Source organism: Psammomys obesus, unplaced genomic scaffold (genome assembly GCF_907164565.1).
Source record: "Psammomys obesus unplaced genomic scaffold, mPsaObe1.curated_primary_1811, whole genome shotgun sequence".
Taxonomy (NCBI): Eukaryota; Metazoa; Chordata; class Mammalia; order Rodentia; family Muridae; genus Psammomys; species Psammomys obesus.
Genome location: NW_026585685.1, coordinates 2,028,441 through 2,047,101, shown reverse-complemented (window position 1 = coordinate 2,047,101; position 18,661 = coordinate 2,028,441). Strand labels below are relative to the sequence as shown.

General features: G+C 46.3%; 1 protein-coding gene across 1 annotated transcript in view; it reads left to right on the top strand.

Moving 5' to 3' along the window:
• The window catches only part of Ptgfrn (prostaglandin F2 receptor inhibitor), a 69,902-nt gene that overhangs the window by 18,330 nt on the left and 32,911 nt on the right, over nt 1-18,661 (top strand). Inside the window, exons 2-4 of the mRNA XM_055628431.1 lie at nt 10,484-10,852; nt 13,955-14,368; nt 18,034-18,414. Of these exons, the coding sequence (XP_055484406.1) occupies nt 10,484-10,852; nt 13,955-14,368; nt 18,034-18,414 (1,164 nt within the window). The remainder of the gene's footprint in view (nt 1-10,483; nt 10,853-13,954; nt 14,369-18,033; nt 18,415-18,661) is intronic.

The following is an 18,661-nucleotide window of genomic DNA, read 5'->3' as shown; positions in this document are numbered from 1 at the left end:
CCAACAGAGGCAGAACCAACTCAGCTTTTGGTTGCAAGAAAGCTCAGTGTGTAAGCTGCTGGGGTGGGGCCTCAGCCCTCACTTTTGCTGTCCTGACCGGCTTCTGGCCATCAGGCGTCCTCTTCATCTGTAGTAGGCTGGGAACACCTATCTCCTGGTGTGCTTGTTGGACCAAAGTCCTCTGAACGATGCTCAGCTCGGAGCATGGCATGTCGGAGACACAGAGTATGGTCTTAATAAATCAGACAGAATGCATTTCAGGGTAAATACTTGAGCGACGCTCCAAAAGTATGGATAGTTTTCTGTCTCTTCCCCCAACTCCCGTTTTGTTGTGTTTGGTGGTTGCTGTTTGAGACAGGCTCTCATGGAGCCTAAGCTGGCTTCTGATCTAACTGCCTCCACCTCCCAAGTGTTGGGATTTCAGATGTGCACCACCATCACCCCGGGCTCAGCCTTTCATCTTTGTGGTTACCCTAGAGGTTAAAATACACATCGTTACACATTTAACCAGTAACTGTTTCAGCCAAATTTACTTACCATCAGCAGAATTAATGCAGAAAAGTTTATATTGGCCTAAGGTTTTTTTTTAATTATTATTTTGCTTGAATTTTTATAATTTTTGATTAAATGTACCTTTATTTAATTATTTAATTAAAATAGCTAAAAACAACAAATCCTGTCTATTGTTGATTTCTCAGTGTCAACTGGTGAGTTTTAAAAAAAATACTACTGTTGTATTGTACAGGCAATTCAACTGGCCCCCTCTTAGGGACCTTTAGGGTCCTGATAGCATCCTGTGTCATTGCCTGAGTTCTACCTCTGATGTCATCTAGGCCATGTACTTAATGGTTGGTCTGCTGCTCTCTGCCTTGCACCCCACCCCCATGTTTGTCTCTCTGTCCTTCCCTCTCTCCAGCTCCATCCAATAAATGTCTTTCATACCAGATCTGTCGTACATGTGGCTTATTTTAAAATATATATCCCAGCAACTGCATTTTCATTTATGTTGTATGTGTGTGAGCACACACGGTCCCAGGACAGCTTACGAAAGCCAGTTCTCTGGCCAACTGAGGTCATCAGGATCAGTGGCATGTGTCTTTACCCATGAGCCATTGCACTGGTCCTACCAGTGAACTTTTCACCACTTCTGAGACCTCTGAGCTCCAATCTACTCCACCCCACTCATATATTTTCATTATGTATACAGATTGAATCCAAAAGATGTCACTGATATTATTTGGTCAGATTCTGTAGTGCCACCGGGACAGTCATTCTTGTCTCTCTCTTTTTGCCGTCTTGTGTTTCAAGAAGAACCAGCTGTTTCTGTCTGAACAACTCTACTTAGTGTGTTTTTTTATGCCAATTAATTATCTTTTTCCTTGTGGTGAATTGGTTGAAAGCATATTTATTTTGCTTTCCACTTAAAAGTACCCCATCCCTTTTCCCTCAGTTGGCAGTTACTTTTTGAGACATCACTTTAAGGGTGCCGTTCCATGGTTTTACGAGCATCATTTCCGTTGAGTGTCAGTTCTCAGTTGTGCTGTGGCCCCTTCTCTGCCTCGGCAATTTTCCTGGCCTGCGCTCCCGTATTTATCCCGCTAGTGATATATAATGAATGTAGCTTGCTTTTGCAGCACACAAGCACTCAGTTGAAGACAAATCTTAGCCATAATCTCTTAAAGAATTTATTCTCTCTCACACCTTCTGGGACTTTCTTGCAAATATTTGTAACCTTTTTCCTGTGCCCCACGTATCTCACATCCTCCGTCGTGTGTTTTTATCCTTTCACACCTGGAGTCTGTTAGATTACTTATCCTGGGTGCTTTTATGCTACATCTAATCTGCTATCGGGACCGCTTAGTGAATCCTTAATATTAGTTATTGCGTTTTTTTTATTTTTTAGAATTTAAATTTCCATTTTAATAGCTTCTAGTTTAGTAAAAATCCTGTTTCCTACTTCTTTAATAGGTCATGGTTATTTTCGTCTCCATGTCTGGGCACATCAGTATCTCCATTCCTATGTCTCTGTCTCTAGTGTGTGTTTCTTCTCTTTTATTTTTAGCTATTTGATTCTGTCATCTCATTTTTTAAACTTTTTATTACTATCTCTATTCATGCATGTGTGTGCATGTGCGTGTGCGTGTGTGTGTGTGTGTGTGTGTGTGTGTGTGTGTGTGTGTATGCACATGTATGTGCTAGTGCCCTCTGAGGCCGGAAGACAGTGTCAGAACCCCTAGAGCTGTAGTTAACACATGATTGTGAAAGGGGATGCTGGGAACCGAACGCCTTCACGTGATCAGTACGCGCTCTTCACCTCGAGCCGTCTCTTCAGCTCATTATTTTAGTTGACTCTGTGTGGTAGCAGGGGTTGATCCCAGGGGCCTTGAACTTAACAGACCAGTGATTCTCCCATGGAGCCCGGCTAGCATCGTGACTGCCCTGTAAGCGATAGTTGAATGTGGAGAAGCCATTCAGTCCCTGGATGATCTCATCTTCTGCCCAAGAAGATATGCTTTTTTCCTGCTGCACCAGAAAATCAAGAAGCTTCCCTTTCTCCAGTAAGTAGCTCGGATGCTGCCAGTCTAGAGTGCTGTCTTGCTGGCTCTAGTTCCTTTTTCAGCTTTGCATTTTCGATCCAAGAACGTGGCCCTTCCAGGCTTATAGCTAGAAGCTGTTTGAATTCAGAATTCCAGTTTTGGTATCCTCATCCTGTGAGTTGGTTATAAAAATGTTTATGTACTTGCTAGGCAGCTTGCTGTTTGAAGCAGGCCTTGCTGTTTGACTTTATTTGCCCAGGCTGACCTGGAATTCACTCTGCTGGCCTCAGGCTCTCTGGGATCCTCCTACTTCAGCCTCCTAAGTGCTGGGATTACAGGTGTGGTTTAACCTGTTAGTTTTTCTTTTGTGTTTAACCTCCCAGCAATTCATCCTGCCTTCTGATAAGTCGTTGAGATATCCATTGTGTGAGAGGAGAAGCCCTGTATCATATTTGCCAGGGTCACTTCTTGGCTGGTATCCCCTGGCAGGTCCATCCCCTGTCCCTGTCTGCCCTCCCCCCCATCTTGGCTCTTCAAATTAGTTCCTGGCTCTGTGACTTGTTCAAAGCTCTGTGTTTGGACGTATATTTCCTGGCCTAAACCACTTAAGAATCTGGCAGGTTTCTCAAGAGTAGAAGCACAGGGCATGATTGGGTTCACATGACTGTGATTCATCCCTCACAGAGGCATTGATCCAGGCTGCCCCAGTTTTAACCTGACCACCGTGCTGCTTCCCACAGGTAGCTGTCTGATCCACACTAGTTTATTATACCAGAAACAGTCTCCTACAAGGGGAAATCTGAGTTACCCACTTCTTAGATTTAGGCCTACTTACCCCTCCCTCAAATACCTCGTGGGAACTTATAGTGAAATACACAAAGAGGTGCAAAGAGAGCTCACAAGGTAGCATGGAAAGTAAGAAGAAAGGAAATGATTATTTGGAATTTAAGCAAAATGATTTTCATAGTTGAATGTCATATTTAATACCGATGCTCCTTGAAGCCAGGGTACAAAAAGAAACATGAATTTTATATGATTTTTTTTTGGGGGGGAAGGGGAAGACATACAAGTTGAAATAATGACCGATGAAGTTAGAAAATGATTTTATTAATTTTTTTTTCCCTGTAGACTTAATAAAAACCACTTTAAATGAGAATCTGTTTACTGCTCGATTTGGGGACCTGGTAGAATGGAGCCTAAAAATGAGGCAGACTAAACTCTCATGCAATAGCCAACTTTATTCAGAGCATCAGACAATTTATACTCTGAGGATTAAGAAGAGTAAAATATACAGTTAGGAGCACAGGATGCACATGGCAAAAATGTTTTTCCATAGAGGCCTATAATTAATAGCAGCAAGCAATAATGAGTAATCTGAAGTATCCCCCCTCCCCCCCATTCACTACTTCTGTGAGGAGCACGGAAACTCATTCCAAGAACAATTCCATGATTTGAAGAAACTGGACCGTGTTCTACCAAGAATCCAAAGGCATTGGGTGCGGAGGCCGGACGCTTCTGAGCCTTCTCTAAGCGGATCTCAGCTGAGCAGGTTGTCGCAAGTGCAGGGCTCTTAGCGGCGGGGATTGCTGCTAACTCACTTGGTGTAGAAGCCTGGAAGGTTTGACGTGTTCTGAGGGTATCATAAGTGGCCCCAAAGGTCAAAGATACCTTTGTAGTTTGTGTTTTCTGGAAGGGGATGCTGGTACAGCTGTCCCATAGCTTTGGTCTTTGTTTTATAATGGGGCTCTGTTGGGGTGTTTTTGTTGTTGTTTTAAACTAAATTTTAGTGGGTTTCAGTCAGGTGGAGTTTTGTAATGCAACATGATAGCATCCTCAATAGTACCTTCTTGACTTGAGTAACTCTTCTGTGGGCTAGAATTACTTGGCTGTGCAGCGGAGGATGATCTTGAACTTCTGATCTTCCTGACTCTAGGCTCAGTTTATGCAATGCTGGGGATTGAACCCAGTACTTCCTGAATGTTAAACAAACCCTCTCCCAACTGATTCCGAGTAGTACCTTAAAGTAAGCAGAGAAATGGTTTCCGTTGGGCACGGTAGGTAACACAGGCATTTACTCCCAACATTCAAGACACTGAGGACATTGAGCTTGAGGCCAGCCTGGACTAAACAACAAACTAAACATAACTTTAAACTAAATGGCTTTCAAAGAAAGGTTTCTTATATTGACCCCTGGAAACAAATGAAACCTTGATTTAAAAAAAAAAAGATACTAAACTTTTTTTTTATTACTGCTGTATGCCTTCCTGCCTGTATATGGGCATGCGCACCCCTCCATGCGGGTGGGAGGTCAGAGGACAACGTGGCCTTTCTCTTTCCACCATAGCATGCCTTTTGGAGCTGGAGCTGGTGGCCAGGCTGGCACAGCAGGTACCCTTTACCCACAGAGTCACCTCACTGGCCCTCAACTGTTGCTTAGAAGAGGCCTTTCTATGCCGAGCTATGGTAGCATTGTTTAGGCTCAGAAATGATTAGGACTCTTAATTTGAAATACTGGTAGCACTTGGAAACTCAGTGGAAATTTGTCTTTTCCTCTTTCTCTCAGTTATCAGCTGTTACCAAAGGTTGTGACAAAAATTGGCAAGTTTGGCTCTGCAGTTCCTCTTTTTGATTTGAGAAAAGCCATATGCTCTCCCTTTTACAAGTTATATTTATTTTTAAGTATCGTTTGTCGCTATTTAACAATATTAAGAGGAATCTGTACTAAATACCAGATTGTGGCTGGCAAGTTGAAACTACGAAAATCTGAAATCTCCATTTGCTCGGATGGGAGGACACCCCAGGTTCTGGCATGCAAGACATTGTTCAGGTTTCTGAGTTTTCGGATTAGAATTTGCTCTTTCAAGCATCTGCGTGCCCTGCCTCACCCCCAGCAGCACTGTAAAATAGCTTCCCTCCTGGTACGTGCGCAGGTTGGAAGGAGTACCTGAGTGATCCTGGGGAAGGAAGATGCCTCATGGAGGAGGAAGTCATCCTGAAGCCTCCTCTGGGAGGGAGGATTGCTGGAGAGCCACGCTGGTCAGAGGAAACAGTGAAGCAGAGGCCCTGGGCACCACAGGGCACGGTGGCATTTTTCAGAAAGGAAGGTGGTTTGTGTTTGTTGAAGGATAAACGTTAATGGGGAAGGATGTTTGGAGGTGAGACAGGTTGCTAGCAAAGGTCGTAAAGAACCTTGTATGCCTTTCATCTGGCAGATTCTTATTGGCCAGCTTGTGAACCAGGCCCTGCTGTAGACACACAGCGGTCACTGCTCATACTGGAAGAGATGGAGGATAAATAATAAAAAGAGTATATGAGTGTGCATAGGATACATTAATCTCCCCTGGTTAGAGGAGGTTTTGGGGGTGAATAAAAATGGAAGGTAGCACTTTAGGGGACCGGGAAGGGTTGGTTGAAGAAGCAGTAGGATGAGTGACGTCAAGAGTTCAGACCTGAAGAGATAGGCGAGTACCCCGAGTGTGAGCCTGGAGACCGCTCAGTGGTTAAGAACACGTACTGACTGATCTTGCAAAAGGACCTGAATTCGGGGCTCGGCACCTGTAGGCAGGGCACGACACCCTGACCCAGAGGAACCTGATATGTCCATCCTCATGGGCACCTGCAGTCACGTGCATGTATGTATACCCACCCAAGTGCATGATTATCAAAGATCATTGTTTCAAGAGCCCTAAGGTTACACTGGCTCTTGTCTGTTTAAGGAAATCTTCAGAGTTAAGCGAATCATGGAGTAGAATGTAGAGTCCAGGAAACAGTGTAAAGATTTGGGGTGAAATGTCGAATGACTGGAAGTTAGGGGTTGAGGACAATATAATCTACTGTGTATTTTTGAAAGCCACTTTGTAGTGGGTAGAAAGCCAAGAAGCCAGTGAGGGAGTTATGGCAGTAACGGTGGAGAGAGAGGGAAGCTTGGACCAGGGGGTTTGCTTACTTGGAGACAGTTTTTACCGTATATGGTAAGCAGCCATTGAAGAATTCTGATCCGTAGGACTCTGGAGAGATGGCTTAGTGGTTAGGAACAGTGGCTGCTCTTTTGGAGGGTCCAGGCTTGATTCCTAGCACCTACATGCCATCTCACAACTGTGTAACTTCAGTCCCAGGGACTCCAACACCGACTTTGGCAGACCCTAGGTGTGCACATAGGGTATCGACGTACATGTAGATATACGAATACTCAGACACGTAAAGTAAATCTTTAAAAAGACAGGCATGGAGAGAGAGATTCACACAGATATAAAAATACACACAATATAAAAACAAATCTTTAAAAATTTTTGATCAATGGAATGAGTGGATTTGTGTGTTTAAAAAAAAAATAAATGAAAGGATTCTGGTAGTCGTGTGGGAAAGAGCTTGGAGAATTGAGATAATGCGCTGGATTCACTTCCAGAACTCCAGTCACTAGGAATAAAGACAGAAACCACAGAAGGGGGGTAGGTTCAGGGCCCAAGGCCCTGGGAGCCAGCTTTTTGCCAAGGGATAGAGATAGGAAATATTTACCCATTTGGAAAATCCTGGAGTGAGGGGTGGGATGGAGTGTCGATGTGGATGTCCACATTTTTTTTTCCTTTTTTTCTCCATGTGTATGTATGTGGTATATATGTGTGTGCACATGTTCTTGTGTGGGAGCGTGCATGTGTCCAGCTGTGCATGAACGTGTGTGCGTGTGAGCATGCAGCCTATAGGTATACCTTGAGTGTGTACCTCAATAGCGCTCCATATTTTGGGGGTTATTGTCTCTCACCAATTAGCTAGACTGAAGGGGACCAGCAAGCCCCAGGGATCTTCCTGTATCTGCCCCTTCCCCCAGCACACTAGGTTACAGCTGTACAGCACCACTTGAAGCTTTTTATGTAGGCACTGGGTATCTGAACTCAGAGCCCCGGGTACTCGGGTGCCCACTTTATAGAGACTGAAGCTCCAGCAGAGGGCTCGGTGGTTCTCCGAAGGTTACCTCTGTGCCGCTGTGAAGGTTCTCATGGGAGATCCTGAATTGTCTGGCCATCTCTAAAATTAAGTAAAGAATTACCGCTTGTTTCTTTTTCTGAGCAGCGGTGATCATGGCTGTAGAGGGTCAGACACTGTAAGTAGACAGATATTTTAAAGACTCTTTTGAGTTACTAGAGATGAAAATTAACTTAAAAAAAAAATCATGAGGGCAAATTGCAAGAGACTGCCATGTCCAACGGAAAGAGGCACGCATGTTCATGGGCGCACACGTTGGAAGGCATGACCACGCCTGAAGATTCATATGCTTCTCTTTCCCTGTGGTCTGAGTGTTCTCCCAGATCTGCTGTTCTCTGAGTAGCTTTGTTCTGCAGTCAGGAGGGCTGCCCCGGGACAGTCCTCCATACAATACAGGAGCAAAATCGTCTCTCGGAGAAGTTGAAAATACCCAGGGGAATTGGGATTTCCCCATCTTCGCCCAGGTTCCCATTCCTAGGATCTGGGGTTCAAGGTCAGCCTGAGTCTGTTGCAGCAAGTGTTGACTGAGGCTGTGGGCCGTGGCTGTCTGTAGGCCCTGAGCTGCCGCTGGAAGAAAACAGCCTTTTTAGCGCTGGTCAGCAGAACCTGGGGTTATTCTCCTATTCTCTGCGTGGACATGTAACCGCCCATGCTTCTACCAACTTTTACATTCTGATTTTTAAAGTTATTCAGTAACTTCATACGTGTATACAGATGTATGTAGAGTATGTATGTGCCCTCTGCTCCCTGCCTTTTACTCCTCCAGGTTCTGGTCTTGAGACAGGGTCTTGCTAGGTCAAGGAGCCACCAGCTCCTAGACTCAGGTGATCCTTGACTTCTTGAGTAGCTGGGGTTAATATAATGCTTTATTTAGTTTTGCTTTCTTATTTATTTTCAGTGCTAGGGGTGGAACCCTGGGCCTTACACATGCTAAACCCATTCCTACTTTATTTGATTTTCATGACAGAGGTGGATTTGGGGTTCAGCTGCCTTTCTTAGGGCAGGAAGTTGTTTTGGGCCTGTCCCCAGCTCAGTTAGGACAGGAAGACAGTCAGTCCCCGTACTTGAATAGTGTTCACACTGTCTCTGTCAGTGTTTCTCTCACATGGTTGCTTCCTTTTTCCTTTCCCAAAGAAAATGATAATTGATAATACATTTGAGGTTAGAGGAAACAAGAGTTAGTTTTTTAAAAACGACCCCCAACTTTTTTTCAACCTTGAACCAAATTTATGCCATGTTTTCATCATAATATTCACACATACCTTTGTTTACCTAACGAAGTGCTGTATGTAGCAATATTTATTCCTTACCGAGTGCACTGCACTCTAATCGCTCCTGTTCATTTAAAATTCCATTTTTAAAAGCACACACAACCACTATAAATTCATTTTGGAATCCATTAATAGGCGGCCACAGAGTTTGGAGAACATAAATTACACCAGCAATAACCAGGCAGCCCTGGTGTGTTCATTCCTCGGACTCATGCCCCCCGAAGACCAGGTAGCTTCAACAACCGCGCCTCTTCCCTACAAGCTAGAGGTCAAAGCGAGGTAGCCACAGAGCCTATGCCTCCTAAGGCTGGGCCTGCCTCTCCGAGCCTGTGCTGGCTGGCTGCCAATCTTTGGTGTTCTCAGTTCTTAGATGCATCACCTTGATCTCTCCCTTCATGGCGGTGCAGTATTCTCCCTTTGTGTCCAAATTAGCTCCCCTTTAAGGACGCCAGTCATATTGGCTCAGAGTCCTACCTGTGCCATATAACCACATCGCAGCTTGCCTGATGACATCTTCTGTGACCCTATTCCCAATTAAGGCCATGCTCTGGCATACTGGATTTTGGAATTCAGTGTAAGGATTTTGCGTGAGGCACACAGATCAACTCATAGTGGCTGATGGAATTATAATAGCGACACTAGCAGGCCTCATCATATCGAACCTGCATTAACTTAGAGGACTCTCAGCTTAACATTCTGTTTTATTAACTCATGGTAGCATCTTATCTCGTTTTATAATCAAGGAAGCCAAGCTAAGAGAGATTTAACCCTGATCTTGACTCAGAGCCCATGCTGTCTCCTGTACGACTCATTGCTGTATCAAGAGAAGTAGTCTAAAAAGAAGTCTAACAGCCAGGTCATAAACACTACAGAACTGTGCTGAGTGAAGTTCACTGTAGTGAGACCTTCCGAAGGGACTCACCTGTCCCAAAGTGCCCTGCACCACAGCTCTGTGGATCACGTGCCCGCCTGGCAGGTAATGCCAGCCCACCGCCGGCCCTGTCCGCTGCGTTCCTCTCCCACCACAAGCTGCTGAATTCCTGACGGCAGCAGGCAGCCTCCCTCCTTCTGAGCTTCCCCATCCGCCTTCTGAATTTAGATCAGGGTGAAGAGTAGAGAGAAGGAAATGAGCCAGAAAATAGAAAATTAATACTTGGTGGAATTGTCATATTTTAAAAATAATTTATAACCAATGTCAAATAACAGGAGTTAAATCATTTTATCAGCAGGCTGCTCTAGGATTTGAAAATTGGCATCCATCATTATAAATCAGGTCTTGGGAATGGTCTCTAGGGATGAAGGTTGATGTGGGATGGGCAGAAATGTAAATACGCACGTAGCTATGTCCTTTCCTTAAATACAGGACCTTTCCATATCTCATCGCATATAAAGATATGTTAAATGCTAACAGAAGAGACAAAGCTATTTGAGGCCACCGTTAACCCACTTTTCATATGTAGTCTGCCTGTCAGCACTGGGAAACTGGTTGTGTTGAAGGCATTCATTTCAAGGTGCTGCTTCCAACCCATAATTTCAGGGATGGCCTAATCCCCTTCTTCAGGGTCCATTTTCTTAGAGACTCAGATGCCACATTCTGCCCTGGACCCCTGAGCAGAAGCATCCATCAAATGTCACTTTCATACAGAGAAGGACCTCCGTGATTAAAGGCCCACCTTTCATTTCCTGTCGTTGCAGCTGTCTGTCGCGGGCGTGTGGTGAGAGTCCCTGCGGGCACCCTGGTCCGAGTGGTAGGCACCGAGCTGGTGATCCCCTGCAACGTCAGCGACTATGATGGCCCCAGCGAGCAAAACTTTGACTGGAGCTTCTCATCTTTGGGGAGCAGCTTCGTGGAGCTCGCCAGCACCTGGGAGGCGGGCTTCCCGGCACAGCTGTACCGGGAGCGGCTGCAGCGGGGTGACATCCTGTTGAGGAGAACTGCCAATGATGCTGTGGAACTGCATATAAAGAATGTCCAGCCCTCGGACCAAGGCCACTACAAGTGCTCAACCCCAAGCACAGATGCCACTGTCCAGGGCAACTATGAGGACACAGTGCAGGTTAAAGGTACGGTCTTCGAACAGGGCCAGACTTTCCTCTGCTGCTGCAAAGAGACTCGGTTCTCCCGTCCATGGCAGTGATGGTGTCTTACCTGATGACAGGCAGAGGGTGGACCAGTTGTCCCCTGGGAGCCCCATCCCCTTTCCCGGTGTAATTCGGATGTATCCTGTGGCCAGTGAGTTGTAGGTGCCATGGTGTGGTCACCTGTGGGAGTCCCACTCCGGAGCTAGCTCGCCTGTGCAGTCAGCTCTTGGCTCTGCCACTTGTCAGCTAAATGGCTCCTGGCTCAGTCCATGCCTCAGCTTCCTCTGTCCAACAGAGCCTGCCTTAAAAGGTGTGGGGACAGGAGAGCTAACCCAAGCCAGGCCTCTCCAGCTGCGTCAGCTGGCAGGCATCACTGAGCTTCGGCTCTAAGGGAGGAATAGACACTCTGATTTCATGTCTTTTTCTCTGAGATCTTCCTGAGTTAATACCTGTTTGCATCAGAAGTTGTGCTTGCTCCTTGTAAACGAAAAACCATGTGGTTACTGCTATTTCATGAACCCTGCCGGGCAAAGTTGACATCATAGGTATCTGCAATAGCTTGAGTTTGGGTTTTCCCAGCCTTCAAGTGCTGTTGGATTTGCTCACACATTCAATTATCTGAATCCAGTGAAGAAGATAGGGCAGGCAATTTCCCTAATTTACACTCGAGATGGAAGAGCATAGGTTAATTACTTGCTTAAAACGACATAGCTCATTAGTAAATGAGCAAGAAGCCATTTTAATTTGAGGCTAACAAAACAGAAACAATATTATTACTATTCATTGTATGTTTATTTGTGCCCTGTCTTTTTTCTGAAAATATTTGTTTCAGGTCAGGAGTGTGTAAGTAGAAAATGATAATAGAAAAGTAGTGGGCTGGTCAGGCGTCCACTCTTTGTCGTGGTTGGTAGAAATTGCTATAGCGCAGCTGTTGCTTTTCCTTTACCAGACAGACCAGGAGGGAATGAAATGTCAGCCATGCCATTTCATACATACCAAGGCATTAAGCTATGAAATCTACCTCTTACATCTTCCCATAAAAAGATACAGAATGTACCTGGCTCTGGTGGCACACACCTGTAATCCCAGCACTTGGAAGCTGATGCAGGAGGGTTGAAAGTTTGAGACTAGCCTAGGCTGAACTGCACAGAAAATTCAAAGCCAGCCTGAGCTACATGGTGAGACTCCATCTAGGGTTGGGGGCTGGGACATAGAAACCTTGAAATTCAGTGGTAGAGTGATTAAATCCATGCTTTGGTTTGACTTCTAGAGCTTGGCGGAAAAAAAGATCATGAATTTTTTTCTTTTTTTAAGATTTTTACTGTTAGACATTTTTGCTCTGAGTTAAACAGTACAGCAGATGACCCCTCTATCAGGTCAGGTACACCCTTGAGATATATTATGAGACAGAAGAGCCCCCCACCCCTTCCTTCGTCTCCCTGCTTCTCCACTAGTCTTTGAAGGCAAGAGAAGTAAGGGGAGGCTTTTCTTGGCTCAGGAGAGCAGAAGGAGAGCATGAGAGAGGCTGACTGGCTGCCCAGGTATAGTCTCTGGCAGGAGGTAGATGTGGTCCAGCATGTGCCTGGCCTTGAACTCATGGGCCTTGACGCTGTGCATCCTTCTCCTCCATGAGGAACTGTACTTGAGAGTGTGGCCATGCTGGCTGTACTCACTGTATGCAATAGAAGGCCACTATTTTAGTTTTGTAGAGGTGATGGGCTTGTGGGAAGTATTCTAAAGGAGTAACAGTTTCTGCTATCTGGAGTGATCCCTTTATGAGTGTATAATCAAGGGAAAGGCCAAGGGGCTGATGAATTGTGATGCTTGAAGATCCACATATGTAGCTCCTGATGTGCTTGGAAGATTTTCCCAGCCCTTGGTAGACAGCCCCCACCTTGAATGCACGGATCACGTGATCAGCATCCATCACATCACTTCTCCCAAATCTACTCCCTTTTCTAGACCACAGAAGTGGTGTGGTGTGCAGAGAGAATTCTGGGATGTTGATTTCTTAAAACACACACACACACACACACACACACACACACACACACACACACACACACACACAGAAATATTCTAAGACTGTGTTTTGTTTTAGTGCCAGGTGTGAGAAAACATGATTTGCTTCATGCTCTAGCAGAGATGTGATTTTGCCAGCTGCAGATAGTTTCTGTGTTGTGTGACATTTGGAATTCTGGAAACTTTTCAGATGGTGTATAAGTGCTATGGGCCCTAATAGGTGGGGTGGGTTGTTATTGGTCATTCAAGGGGTTTGGTTGCAGTTTGTTAGTAATTGTGCTCAAAGAAGAAATCAGATTCAAGGATCCCTATCTCTCTCTTTCCCCTCTATTTTTTTTCTCCCCTAGCTAGTGATAGGGGGTGAAACGGGGGTGGGGGGAGGAGAAAGGGTGGGAAAAAGAAGAACCCACAAAGTAATAAGACAAGCCACAGTGGTGGCTTCTTCCAGTAGGTGCTAAGAGTTAGCAGCAGAACCTTCAGCATTTCTTGTCCCCTTCCTTTTGTGGATACTCTCTACCCAGGATATGAGCCACAGGTACCTCCTCCCCCCCCCCCCCCCCCGCCAGAATCCTGACTTGGCAGCTCGCTTGTCTCTAGATTGTAGGCACCCTCCTCCAGCCTCGTGTTCTAAACAAAGGATTACTTGGCAGTCATACCAGGCTATTTCATCCTGGTGCCCGGCACTGTCCTGGTACTTATTGGACTCTCTGGATGACTCCATGAAGGAGGTACAGTCATCACCCACTCCTTTCTGGGAAACTGAGACACAAAGGGCCGAGTAACCTGCGTCATGGTGACAGAAGCACCCACAAACCTATTTTAGCCGGAGTTTTGTTACTGCCTCATTTTAATTTCTGTATATTGCAACTCAGAAAGTCAGTTGAGATTGTGGGTGTATCAGAATGGGTGACTTGCCCATCTGGGCTTTAAGATGGGATGAGGAACCCTTCTTGGGTGGCTGCCATGGCTCTTGGCCAGAGTCATGGAAGGCGGCCTATTCTTTTTTTTATGGGTCAGACCATTAGTGACCACTGAGTGACATCTTCCCTCTGTCCCCCGCAGTGCTGGCCGACGCCCTGGTGGTAGGCCCCAGCTCCCGGCCTCCTCCGAGCCTGAGCCTGCGTGAGGGGGAGCCCTTTGAGCTGCGGTGCATCGCATCTACCATGTCTCCGCTGCACACTCACCTGGCGCTTCGGTGGGAACTGCACCGTGGGCCGGTGCACCGCAGCATCCTAGCCCTAAGCCACGAGGGCAGGTTCCATCCAGGCCCTGGCTACGAGCAGCGCTACCACAGTGGGGACGTGCGCCTAGACACAGTGGGCAGCGACGCCTACCGCCTCTCCGTGGCCAGGGCACTCTCTGCAGACCAGGGTTCCTATCGGTGTGTGGTCAGCGAGTGGATCACAGAGCAAAGCAACTGGCAGGAGATCCAGGAAAAAGCTGTGGAGGTGGCTACCGTGGTGATCCAGCCGACAGGTGAGCTTTTGAAAATGGCGTCACCCCTGATTGGGATTTACCTCCCTGCTGTATTTTGGGAACTTGGGCTGCTGCTTACTTTGTATAGGAAGGTTCTTGTCTGACTCAGAGGTTAAGAATGATGTCCTGTCAGGGAACATGGTGTTCCCTAAGGCTGTGGGTGGGGCCACTCATACCTGCTGCTTTAGCTTTTTTGTTGTTGCTGTTCTATTTATTTGAGTCCTTAGATCTGCCTTCCCTGATGGCTGTTGGCTTATGTGTGTGGCTGACTCCAAACCTCTTGCTCATGTGCATCCCCTAGACCTGCCTTTCCATCCCCTATCAGATGTGCCATCCCCTCCCAAGTGACGGACTCCCCAAGGACTTCTTGCTTCCCATGTCGTACGTATTCCAGAAAAGTCCAGCCAGGGTCCCTATAAACTTATTTTTGCCCTATAATTTATGAATATGCCCTTTTAAAAATCCCCAACTACTAAAGCAAGAAGATAGAAAGGCACAAAAGGGAAGAGAAACAAGAGAGGAAACCATTATTAACTTATTATTCGACAAGCATTGGTCGAGAGCCTACTGTGCTCAGTACTGTGCTGTGTCCTGGGCTCAGAGGTACTGCAGGCTCAATCCTAGGTCACTGGAGCCTACAGCCTCAGCAGGGACGGAGTCCAGAGAAACCCTTGCAGGCTAATGTCACTGCTAGGGATAGCTGGGTGTGCTTGATTGTCTAGGATAGCGGAGGCTCCTGCCTCCTGGGAGACCTTGGCTGGGCTCATTCCCTGCTCAGGAATGTGAGTATGTGGCCAGCTCTGTTTACTGGAAAGGAAAGCGGGAAGCTATAACCAGTGATTGTTTTTTGCAGTGTGCGTGGTTCTGGGTAGCATTCCTCGAATCTGAAAGTGGGTGTGAACATCTTCATAAGTGCCTTATGGCAGCTGAGGCGTGGCCATCCCTGTGGGCCTTGGCTCCATTGGGTGCAGAAATGACTTTCCCCATGAACTGAGGTCACACCTTCTTTAGCTTAAGTGGTTGTCATTTGGAAACTGCCACAGGAAACCTGTAGCTATTCCACGGGCATCGAGCAACTATTTTAATGAGGCAGGCGGAGTAAAGAGCTTAGCTTGGCAGCCAGTTCACCATCTGATGGAGGAATTTCAGTGGTAAACACAGTCTCCGTCTTGCAAATCCCATAGCAACTAGTTGTACGATTGGGATTCAAGACTCTAAGGCAAATTATAGCAGCTAGCTCTAACCCAAGGCTAAGGCTTCACCATCTTCTCTGGTGTTGAGTCCAGTGCCTCCCAGTTGCTCAGCAAGCACCCATTGCTTAGCTGTGTTGTCCTTTTATTTTGGACCTTGCTAAACTGGTCCGGCTGGCCTTGAACTCTAGTTCTGCCAGCTTCAGCCTCCAGAATAGCTAGGACTACAGGCTTGCAGCAGTGCGCTTGGCCTTGTGATATTTTTGTGTGTTTGGGCATCTTTGGCAGTCTTTTGAAGCCTGTAACTCTCTTAATTCATGAAACATAATACACAAGGTGATGGGGGAAAGAATTATATTGAAGTAGTTATCAAAATACCTTTAAGACAAGTTTGTTTTATACTAATACTATGTTTCGTTATTAACACATGAAAATAGGCCACGCTGGCAGGCCTGCAACCATCATAGTTTCTGGGAGCATTGAATGCTAGTGATGTTTTCGATGTCCACAACTACTGTAAGGTGATAAAAGAAGACTTTTAGCTTCTGTTGGTTTGCCAAGCCCCGGGAATAGGCCGTACTACACCACCTTGTTGCTCATTTTCACAAAGGGAGGAGCTGAAACATACTGGCTCAGCTGAGGTTCATGAAAATAAAAATAGGAACAAGTTTTCCTACCCACACGCGTGGACTCCCTGAATTCTCTGTGGATTGTGAAAAGGTTATGAGTTCACTTGTATGTGTGCCCTCTCTTTCCCTCCTCTCTCCCTCAGCCTTGTGGCCTTCTCTATCTCTTTATTTATGTTTTTAGACAGGCTCTTACTGGCCTGACACTCACAGGTTTATCTTGAACTCACAGAGATCTGCCTGCCTCCGCCCCACAAGTGCTGGGACTGAAGACGTGCACCTCCATACCCAGCTGAGGGGATAGTCTTTTGCTTCCTAACAACCTCTGCACTGGTCACGCATGACTGCTGTTGTTCTCTGACCACAGTGGCATTGTAAATGGCACAGACCCACTCAGATAGCAAAGCTCTGTCACTCATGTGGGAGTGGTTGGTGATACAAATCTTAGTATCTAGCTTGAGGATTTAGCGGTAGTCAACAAGGGAAAGCCTGGGCTTGCCACAGGCTTTGCCCTTATCTCTTCTTGCATTCTGAATCTTTAGAACTGGCTCCTCCTCCCTCTAGCTTGCTCTATTTCATCTCCCATTGCCAAACCCCTAAGTCTAGAGTATATATCATTATATATATGTAGATATATAGTTATATTTCATTATAGGGCAGATAATTAGCCACTTTCACAGAGAAAATGGCAAAGTGGACTACACATCTGAAAGGACATTGCTGCCAATATTTCTGGACCCTAGGAATGTATTTCTTGGTCTATAATGAAGAAGGAGAGAGCAAAACAAATTACTTTCAGACTCTTTTTCCTAATTCTATGCCCACCTCATTTTCTGTCATGTGTTAGGGTAGATGTTGGCTTGAAATAGTTGTTTGAAGTATTGTAAAGCTTTGGAAATATTCATGTCTGCAAGAGGGCATGGGCTCATGGGCTCTTGGACTGGGTGTTTTCTGAACTGGGCACCAGTCTTTGTCCCTGAGCTTCCTGGGAATTGCAGTGGTTGCTGAATGGGTTTTGCTAGAAGATGAAGACTGTATCTTACTTGACTCCACAGGGAGAAGTTGGCTGTCTCGTTTAGTGACAGTTCCCAGAGCATCATTGTAACTTGAATTTTTCCACTCTGATTACAGATGTTTGACATCTTAAAAAAAAAAACAAAACTAAACTAAAAACTAAATAAAGTTAAATATTTCCATTTAAAAGCTTTGGCAGTGGAATGCTGAACAAGACCTTCCATGAGTCTGTGACACCCAGTTCTTCTAGGCTTCACCTAAATATAGCTTACTTTTAATTGTCCACAGTCATGAGAGGACGGTAGCATGGAAAATGCAAAACTCATTGGGTTTGGGGTTTAGAGCATGTCTTATGCCTGGCTTTCAGCTGGGCATGTCTAATGGAACGATAGTCTACATACATCATGTTGTGAAGGACTGACTCATGGGGAGAATTGTCTGGTTTCACTTTCCTGGCTCATCTGTGTAGGATTTTCTACCCTGCCCCCAGGGTACTGGAGTCAGTGACGCTAGGAGAGGGCTCTGCCATGGAGCTACTGTGCTTCCACCCCCATATCAGTGAAATGACCATGACAGCACATCAAAGCTATAGAAGTGTTTGCCGGTGTTTGCCGGTATTCATTGCTTCTCTTTCCCAACACCAGTTTAGTGTGTCATGAATTTATCCATTCATTAACCACTCCTCAAACACACCTCAACCACACAAGGCCTTCTAATTTTAACACCGTAGATCGGCCTTACAGGAAGTGGCCTAGAGGGAGGTACGGAGAAGGGAGGTTCTCGAAGGGGACAAACACCATTTGCTCACTTGACAGACTTGTTTTTCCCCTTCTAGCTCTGCAATTGGCTGTGCCCAGGACAGTGTCTGTGACGGAAGGAAAAGACCTGGACCTTTCTTGCAACATCACAACAGACCGTGTCGATGATGTCCGGCCAGAGGTGACATGGTACTTCAAAAAGTCACCTGATACCCCCTTGCTTGCCTCCCACATGCTGGCTCGGCTGGACCGTGATTCTCTGGTACACAGCTCACCGCATGCTGCTCTCAGCCACGTGGATACCCGCTCCTATCACCTACTGGTGCGAGATGTTGGCAAAGAAAACTCAGGCTACTACCTTTGCCTTGTGGCCCTCTGGGCTCCCGGACACAATAGGAGCTGGCACAAGGTTGCGGAGACCATGTCTGCCCCGGCCGGCGTAACCGTGACCTGGCTAGGTGAGTAGCTTGATGATCGAGCGCCTCTTGGCCTCTCTGCCCAGTCCTTCCTGTGCGCCCAGGAAGTGTGAGGCATTCTGCCTTATTTAGACGTTTGGATCAGACAAGTGTCCTTGAGCTCCCCTGCTCCCAGGCTGTAGGGAAGCGAGACAGGCTGAGTGTGACCAGCAAGGGGAAGCATAGGTAGCGTTTGTTCCGGTGCGCTTGGAGGATGTTGGTTTCCTTGTGTGGAGAGCCGCCTGCCTGT